The 9,891-nt window shown below is 42.6% G+C and overlaps 1 protein-coding gene across 1 annotated transcript in view; it reads left to right on the top strand.

Moving 5' to 3' along the window:
* The first annotated feature begins 4,901 nt into the window (after positions 1 to 4,901).
* Positions 4,902 to 9,891, top strand: part of PKP2 (plakophilin 2) — a 94,933-nt gene continuing 89,943 nt past the window's right edge. The window contains exon 1 of the mRNA XM_047868415.1: positions 4,902 to 5,197. Coding sequence (XP_047724371.1) covers positions 4,975 to 5,197 — 223 coding nt within the window. The 5' untranslated portion in view covers positions 4,902 to 4,974. The remainder of the gene's footprint in view (positions 5,198 to 9,891) is intronic.

The raw sequence follows: 9,891 nt of genomic DNA, 5'->3' as shown, positions 1-9,891 counted from the left end.
TTGCCAGCCCTCATGGTTGCCCACTGGGTTTCTACTTGCCACATCACATTTGAGGTCTTTTAAAAAGAATAATTTTCAGACCTACATACTGACAATGTATCCAGAATAGCAGACAAAATGGACATCTGTATTAAAGATAAACACCTTTACCCTCATTTCCATTGAAAGTCCCCATCAGAGAGTGATGTTCAGCACCTACATGTTCAGAGCTTCCTTTTCCACTCCTAATTCAGTTTCATTGTATGTGGCTAATGATAAAACTGTTACCCATTGCCTTGGCAACATATCCATTTGCTAAAAGGAGAAATAAAACCTGAGATTTAAAATTTTCTGCCAGGTCTCTTACACTAATTTAGGAAATATTTTTAAAAGAAATAGATATTAATAGCCTACAAATAGTAACAGGAAAATGTTTCAAGAGAAGACACTCATGAAAATGTATTAAAGCTTATTTTTTAAAATAAAAATCAAAGAATTTTGATGCCATTAATGTTCTTTAATGTTCTTCATTAAATTAAATATTATTTCTGGGTGGCTCAGTCAGTTGAACATCTGACTTCAACTCAGGTCATGATCTCACGAGTCATGGGGTCAAGCCCCACATCAGGCTTTGTGCTGACAGCTCAGAGCCTGGAGCCTGCTCCAGATTCTCTCTCTCCCTCTCTCTCTGCCTCTCCCCTACTTGTACTCTCTCTCTCAAAAACTAAACATTAAAAAAAAGGTTGAAATATTACTTCTGCTCCAAAATGTATACTATAGTCTTCCAGTAACTTCATGAATTTTGTGCATATTGGAATTTCCCATCCTGGAATTTATAAATGGTTAAAGAAAAATAAAGATTGCTCTGAGGAAACCCTAACCATAGGTTTGGAAACAATAAAATATTTGTACTTAAAGGTTATAATGTATAAGTCAGATAAAAATGCAAATTTAAAACTCAAGACTTTTTCGAATCCTTACTGCAGTTTTCCAGAAGTAACCTCATAATTCAATTATCTGTTATTTACATTCTACCTCAACATTGCTGTGATTTTACCTTTTTTTTTTCCTTTGTTGGCTTCTGTTGGTAAATGAAAAACAAAAGAAGTGAAGCATTTTCAAAATGAACCAAATACTAAAAAGTAGTAGATTGCAGAACAGCCAAACACCACAGAACTATTCACAGCATTTTATTTCCACTCCACAATTTGTTGGCCAGAAGCTACATTTAGCAGGTAATCTCAGGGCTTGCTCACAATTTAGGAAGTCAGCTAAGCAGTTTTTCCAGGAAATGCAAAGAACATGACAGGACTTGCACTCTGTTGGAGTAGAAATACATCTATTGTGCGTTTTGGGGCATGAGACTGGAGTCTGCATCCTTACTCACCCTGTAATTATTACTATTGCAATAGGGTTCTCATGTTCAAAGAGATCCTTTGATTGAGTTGATATGTTAAGCTTATTTTCAAAGAGATTGTTCTACTGAACCATTGAATTATGAAAGTATTCAAAAGTCATTTCAGTTTAGCTTGTTTTTATTTATAGGAATATTACATAGCTAATTGGTAGAATACCTAGAGTATATAAAGATATCCATGTGACTTTTTAAAAGATAACATGTTACCAAAAGAGTTTGAAAACCTAAATAATTATTGCTAATGGTTGTTGGCCACTCATCATATACCATGTAATATACTAAATTCTTTTTTATTTTTTAAAGTTTAGGGCACCTGGGTGGCTCAGTCTGTTAAGTGACTTCAGCTCAGGTCATGATCTCATGGTTCGTGGGCTGGAGCCCTGCGTCAGGCTCTGTGCTGACAGCTCAGAGCCTGGAGCCTGCTTCAGATTCTGTGCCTCCCTCTCTCTCTGCCCCTCCTCCATTCATGCTTTCTCTCTCTCTCTCTCTCTCTCTCTCTCTCTCTCTCAAATATAAATTTAAAAAAATTAAATGTAGTTTTTTTATTTTGAGAGAGAGTGAGGGAGCACGCAAGTGGGGGAGGAGCAGAAAGGGAGAGGGACAGAAGACCCAAAACAGGCATTGTGCTGAGAACAGACAGCCTGATGTGAGGCTCCAACTCACAAAAACGTGAGATCTTGACCTGAGCTGAAGGCAGACATTTAACCAACTGAGCCACCCAGGTGCCCTGAAGTTCTTTTTGTAAAAAAATCCTTATTTATTTATTTATTTATTTATTTATTTGTGTGTGAGAGGGAGACTGTACACAAATGTGTGTGTACAAGCAGAGAAGCGGCAGAGACAGAGGGAAAAAGAGAATCCCAAGCAGGTTCTGTGGTGTCAGCTCAGAGTCTGACCCGGGGCTTGATCCCATGAATCGTGAGATTATGACCTGAGCCAAAATCAAGAGTTGATCGCTTAACCGACTGAGCCACCCAGGTGCCCTTATACTAAGTTCTTTTATGCTTCATTAATTCATTCATTCATTCATTCATTCCAACATATATCTATTGTCTACTATGTGCATTTCTCTAGGGCCTGGAGAACAGCAGTGAACGAAGCACCCCAGCTTTCATGAAGCTTATATTCTTGCATGAAACACTTAAGTGAAACATAGACCATCTTTAATGAAAATAAGTGCTATGGAAAAAAATTAAGCAGCAAAAGGAGACAGTGAGGACTCTGTGTGAGTATGTGTGTGCTAATGTACCTCACTGAGATAAGTCAACATGTGAGCAAAGACCTGAAGGAGCTGAGGAAGTCCAAAAGTGGGTCCCAGGAAGATGTTTGTTAAACAGCATTAAGCAATTACTTATTGAGTATTCTTATGAACCACCTATTTAATTCTCACATCAGGAGTTTATGGTAGGTACTTTCATTGTTCCCATTTTGCAGGTAAGAGAATTGAGGCTCAAAAATGTAAAGAAATTTGTTTAAGGCCACAGCGTTCACAAAGGGCAAGTTGAGATCTGAACGCAGATCTGCCTCGCTCACAAACTGTAAGGCTTTCAACCAGCTTCATCCTGTCTAATCACCCACTTATCCTATCACAAGATTTCTACGTGCTCAATATTGGTACCTACGTAAGATGATAGTCAATTACAACATCACACTTAAAAAAAAAAAAACTACTTGAGAGGAAAAAGTAAACCAAGTTTGGCTCAGTCAAATAAAATAAATGAGAAAAATTCCTCTCCAGTTCCCCGGTTAGGGTTCTAGATGGGGGCAGAGCTGACCTTGTGGATTATGGCTTTCCAGGCACAAAAACAGGGATGCCTCAGCTGGCCCTGTGGGGCTGGTACTGAAATGTCCTCCAATGCAGCATTTCCAGGGCTGAAATAAGAGGCCATGAGTAGAAGTGGGGCAGAGAAAGAAGAAGGGGACGGGCATTGAGTCTGTTGCTGGAAGTCTCTATCATCACTCCCCCATCAGGTCACTGATCTTTTCAGTTGAATCTCAGCATCAGGGTTGAATGTTTACATCTGACTGTGTAATTGAACTCTTCGCAGGGTATAATCTACTTCAGGACTGGTCCTGCTGTAAGGCATTAAGACCCACCATCCACATGACTTCACTTAAGCACTACATTCCACAAGGCTTTAGCCTGTGGCCTGCTGAGAAAGAGTGGCAAAACTATCACCACTCTGTGGTCTAGGCTTTGGGCCCCTTGATTTCCTCTTCACTCCCTGGAAGCACATGTACCTGTGCATTAAGTGTGTGTGTATGCTTAGTGGTGAATGCACAGGACAAAAGGGAAGCTGTGTTCCCCAGCCACTCCAGACCTGAATAAATGGAGTTTTGCAGTAATTGAGTGATTTGAGGGAAAGTGAACATACAAACCCAAACAATCAAAGGAAAGATTATCTTACTTAATACCAGGGATAGAGGTTTTTCTTTCTGCCTCTCAAGTCCAAAGAGGAAAATCAGGACAAGTGGCTTAGGTTGTAAACTTTAAGGTCAAGGACCCTTTCTGTTGAGCTTGGCTCTCAAGTTCTCTGAGTAGTCAACTGCGGGTGAAACATAATGAATGGCATGATAAATATCAGTTGTGAAAGATCTGATTGAAAGTCAGAGGCCACTTCCATGGGCACCCTACAAAAAGCCTACCACAAACAAGGCTTAATCAACATTAGCAGGGCTATTAAACAGTATCACCTATTAAAAGCGAGCTCTTCCTAGCGCCTCTTTTTGGAGTTTCTCTGTGTGGGTGTGTTCGTAAGAGACTGGGTGAGCAAGAGTGTACTGGGTACAATTTGTGTGTTTACAAGAGAAAACAGAAGCTCTCAATGAGGAAGAACATATGTTTCTGGGACGGCATCTGCGCAAAAAGTACATAGCCCCTGAAGTTGTACTAAGAAAAAAAACTAGTTAAAAAAAGTCTTTTATTTCACACACGTCATCTTCTTGGCACATTTCCCTCCTACTGCCCTTTCTGCCCGACCTTTCTTACCCTCAGGTCCAGGAAAACCACGAAATGTTGAACAGTCTGACAGAGCCTGCCTAACCAGATATGCTACTCACTCGGGGATCCCAGAGGCAAATCTCAAGCCAGGATCAGAAATGACTCTCCAGGGCGCACCTGCCTGGAGGGCGGCCACTCTGCAATTAAGCGGAAATCACATCCCTTGCCAGGGCTGCGCGGACGCCGAGCACTGCAACCTGAGCACAGCGCGGCCCCTGCAGGCGGTATCGGAGGTGACTCGGAGGGTTTGCGCGACCCCGGGCAGACCGCGCCCCTCTCCCACCTCCCCGCGGGCGCGTCCGACTAGCCAAGGGTCGGCGCACGCGATCGGCCCCGCCCCCGCCCCCGCTCCCGGGCCGAGTGCGCGTGCCTGGCCGGAGCGGCGCCCCCTGCCCGAGGAGAAGCTGGACCTCAGATCCGGAGGCCGCACTCCCCCTTGCTCGGGCCTCGCTCCAGGCGTGGGGGGCGGGGCTGGAGGCGGGGCCGGGGCGGGGCTCGAGCCAGTGCCCGGGGCTCTGCTGCAGCGTCTTCCGCAGGTCTCGCGGCAGGCTAGCGGCTCCGTCGCCCCTCCGGCCCCATGGCAGCCCCCGGCTCCCCGGCAGAGTGCGGCTACATCCGGACAGTCCTGGGCCAGCAGATCCTGGGGCAGCTGGACAGCTCCAGCCTGGCTCTGCCCTCCGAGGCCAAGCTGAAGCTGGCGGGGAGCAGCAGCCGCAGCAGCCAGGCGGCCAAGAGCCTGCGGATCCAGGAGCAGGTGCAGCAGACCCTGGCCCGGAAGGGCCGCAGCTTGGTGGGCAACGGTGAGTGGAGCCCCGCTGTCCCCCGCACCGCGCGGATCCCGCCCCTTGACCCTTTCCCTACCCAACCCTCATTCTCAGCGCCCTGTTGCTTCGATTCGTTGCTTCCTGGGGGTGCGGGACCTGGTGTTCTGCCCACCTGTTGCTCGCCGTCCCTTTGTATGACCCGCCGCTCCTCCAGACTCTGACTTACTTGGGGAAAGCATTCTAAAAGCTTATTCAGCTTCGTCTTTTATGTATTTACATATATTAGATGCACGTGTATATCTACGTGAAAGAATTCAGTACTAGATTTTCACCCCTTCCTTAACACCCTCCCCTCTTCACCCCCCACCCCCACCCCAATACCGTGGACTTAATCTGGAGGCTGCGGGAGTCTATAAGCATTTTGAGATTCTGTGCAGAAATTTGTATCATTTTTTTTTTTCTGGGAGAAAATGCTTCTAGCTTTTATTAGATTTTTTTAAAAGAGTATGACCCCTCCATATATACATATATATATTTATATATATATATATTTTTTTTTTTTTTTGAAAAAACCTGAAAGTACTGGCCCCCCCTCTTACAACCTGTAAATTGGGATTGTAGTGCCTCGCCCAGGTACTTTAGGGCTCTCCACCTTTATGCGGAGCGAGTGGTTGATCTAGGAAGTGAAAAAATTGAGTAGGAGGCTTTGGGCGAGGGAAAAGCCACACCACCTGCGGAGGAGGAGGTGGAAGGGGACTTTGGCCCAGGCGGCGGAAGCCTTGTCTGCCTCGTTGCACCGTGCAGAAGTCCTCGTGTGTACAGCCCTGGTCTCTCCAAAAATTTAAAACGTGGAAGTAAAAGCGGTTTAAAAAAACACAACAGCACTATATTAGTAATTAATTGATAGGGGAGGTGGAAGGGAACACGGCAAACCGGTTGTTAAAATTAGAGAACGTGATATATCATTTTCTCCCCTGCTAAAAGTCAGATGATCAGATCCGCAAAGTAACTCTTATTGTTTAATTTACTTTATTATAAAAGCAGTAAAGGGGCACCTGTGTGGCTTAGTCGGTTGAGCATCCGGCTTCAGCTCAGGTCATGATCTCACAGTTTGTGGGTTTGGGCCCCTCATGGGGCTCTGCTGACAGCTTAGAGCCTGGAGCCTGCTTATGATTCTGTGTCTCCCTCTCTCTCTGCTCCTCCCCCGCTCATGCTCTGTCTCTCTCTCCCTTTCAAAAATAAATAAAAACATTAAAAAAATTTTTTAATTAAAAAAAGCAGTATAGGCTTATTGCAGAAAAAAAGAAGAAAGAAATTGAACAGACATCAACTATTCAATAAATGGGGGAAATTAACAGAAGAAGAGGGAACATTGTTGAGCATCTGTTTGCCTAACCCTGTTCTAAAATCTTCCTCTGTTCGCATTTCATTAAATCCTGAAAACAATTGCATAGGATAGATATGAAGCTCCATTTCACGTGTGAAGAATGCATCAGTCTCTGAATATTGGATGCTTGACTCCAAACCCACATGTGAACTGTCTTCCCTACAACGTGGTGATTCAGGTTGCTTGGTGAATTCAAGAACTGCTGAATGAGTCTATACTTCATGCAGGGCATTGTGCAGGTGCTGAATTACCCATAAGACTCCCCTTGCTTTTGGGCAAGAAGTTTAAAGTCTAAAGAAGGAAACCTCCCTTAAAAAAATATGTTCTCAAATAGGAAATAGTGAGGAACCCAAAAGAAGGAGAGCTAACATATTATGGAGTTTAGAAGTATGAGTTAGACTACTAGTTGAAGGAAATTTTGAAAAGCTTCTGAAAGAAATTGAGATTTTAGAACTCAAAAATTCAGTAGGACTGGATATGGGACAGACATTGGAGCATTCCAGGAGAGAGCAACAGGAATATTTCATGGTTCACAGAATTGATATGGTAGAACAAATCATGTCATGGTGTTTCTGCTCTAATGCTTAGGGCAACTCCTTGAATGGCCCTGCCTTATACTAAGGAACAAAGTGTTTGAAATATTTTGATTACAACAGGAGCTTCCCTGCAAACTGAAATGCACTCAGCAGCCTACACAGAAGTACAAGTCAGGCAGAGAGATAAGGCAGCTAACAACACCTACTTACTCTAAAGCCTCAGCTTTCTGAGACTTAAAAAGGAAATCGGCTTCAAAGGAATTTAACATGTCATGCCAAGGAACAATTACCAGGGATGGTTCATGTATGTTAATTAAAGTTCTTTGAAAAGGCCTGGGGGGCTTGTGATGGTTGTGAGTATTGTTTTTAGTATTTCCGTATTACTGTCATGTCTCTAAAGTTGAAACAGACAAGCAATTGTTGAAATAGTACTGGCCTGGAAAGAATCCTGTATCAACACAAGAAAGTCTGGGAAGAAATGACCCTGGTGTTAACTGCTGTTAGTTCCAGAGCCCTGGAGAATTCTGAATTGTTGACATACCTGCAAGATTGAGGCAGTAGATAATCTGTTGAAAACAGAGATGCGATAAATGAGGCTGATCTGTTGATAAATACCCTGCAAGGGTCTTGAATGCCTCAGTATATAGGTGGGTGGTTTTCATTGTAAATCACTCTAACTGCTGAACATTGTAAAGTTGCCTGTAACTCTTGGGAGGTGGATTGGGGGAGGGACGGGAAGCTGTGAAAGGGAGGTTAGAGGGACGGGGGGATCAGAGGTGTGTAGTAGCATTGTGAAATGAATGTATTGTGGGGAATTTAAAAAATCATTTTATAAACATCAAAGAGAAGATATTTAAGAATTGCAAGTATTAGCAAATGAAAAAAATTTCAGTGTCCAAATCCTATTTATTACACTTATTTTGAAAGTACTATTATACTTACTACACAGTTCCCCAGGGTGCTTGAATAGGAAGAAAATCATGTTTTAAACTGTTGTATGTAATACTCATAAAACACAGTGAACAATATCCCAATAAAATTTTCACCTCCTTTGGAAATCCACCATAAAAACTTGAGGCATGTCATTTACTTAGTTTCTCTGGCCAAAAAGTTTTGAATACCTGTGATCAGAAGAAATTCTGGAGAAAGGACTGAAAATTGGCTAAGGAAGCAAAAAAGGCAGTAGGCATTATTGAGGAGAGTGGGGTTGGGGTGGGGGTGATTGTTCAAATCCTGTATGGATTATTTGTTTGCCAAAAATAAATTCCAGGAATCAAACAATTCTGGGAGCCAGGTGCCTAGTCATTCAGAAAGTGGGAGGGATGGCGGGGGGGGGGGGGGGGGGGGGGAGTCATATGATGGGGGGGGTGGCAGAGATATGCCCAAGCTGCTCTGAATGTAGTACATCAGTAGTCCCACCTGATTGAAAGTACCTCTGTGTCTGCCTGAAAAGCCCATGGGCCACTTTTTGTTTAGTGTCTAGCAGATTGATTGCTGTGAGTACAGAAAAGGGGGGGGGAGGAAGAGGTTGTTGTATTTGTTTATTTGTTTAGAAATTCTTCTGATTATAGTTTCTCAAAGGAAATAGAACACTAGCAAAAAATGGTTACAAAAAAAAATATATTCCACACCCTTAGAAAAAGTGAGAACATATCATTTATGGATAAAGTTTTGAGTAAGAGGGATCTTAGGGATCTTTCAGAATCAGTGGAGGTCTAACAGTGTTTGATTTTGATTATAAAAATTCATTGCTCTGTGTGTCACAGATAAAATGCAGGACATTTCCTTTGAGAGAAGACTGTCATTTAGGCTTTTAAAAAGGCTCCTTTAATGTTATCTATGCCCTGTCCTGGTGGTTCCACTCTTGGGAACAGAGAGGAGTTCACTTGACTTAGATATTTTAGGTATTTGTTGTTCACATTGGCTCATTCTTCTGAAGTGCTGTCTTGGTTATCAACTTTAAAACTTTTTCCTCATGTGTTCAAATAAGGATATACGTATTTGCCTTATTTTATCTTCAGATACAGTTATTGATTTTACACTAAAACTGAATTTCTGGTCTGATCAATAAAAGCTTTTTTTTTTTTTTGCTAAGAGAGTAACCATATTATTGGCAACCTATCTCTGATAGGTTGAAATATAATATGTTGCTAGAACCTCTGGAATTTATAAACCAGAGTTGATAAGTCCCATAAAAGATCACTTGGTTCCATCTCACATGATAGTCAAGAATTTAAAATTACACAATTCTGAGATAAAAATGTTGGACTCCAGCTATTTTGTGCATGTACATAAATGTGTGAATACACAAACACCATACTCCTGGAAAAGTAAACAGTAAAAAGCAGTGTTGCAAGTGGGAGTAGAAAAACGGGAAAACTTCATCTTTGTATTAGAGTGAGCCTGTTCACTTGCCTAACTTCTTATGGTAAGAGTAACAGAATTTCAGGGGTGCCCGGCTGGCTCCGTCAGATATGTGTCCGAGTCTAGATTTCCACTCAGGGCTTGATCTTGCAGTTTGTGATTTCGAGCCCTGTGTCCGGCTCTGCACTAACAGTATGGAGCCTGCTTGGGATTCTCTCTGTCTAGCCACCCACCCCCCCCCCACCCCCACCTTCCCTGCTCTCACTCTCTCTCTCAAAATAAATAATCTTAAAAACTTTTTCAAAAAGAATAACAACTTCAGATCCTCTTATAATAGAAATATTTAAAAATCGATTTTATATCTTGTGTAATGCTATTAGTGGCAATTGGATATTGGACATAAAAACAGTTGTTATATTCTCTCAAGTTCTTGAAATGAGGTA

Source organism: Prionailurus viverrinus, chromosome B4 (genome assembly GCF_022837055.1).
Source record: "Prionailurus viverrinus isolate Anna chromosome B4, UM_Priviv_1.0, whole genome shotgun sequence".
Classification (NCBI taxonomy): Eukaryota; Metazoa; Chordata; class Mammalia; order Carnivora; family Felidae; genus Prionailurus; species Prionailurus viverrinus.
Note: the sequence above shows the minus strand (reverse complement) of the source record. Positions and strands in the feature narration are given on the sequence as shown.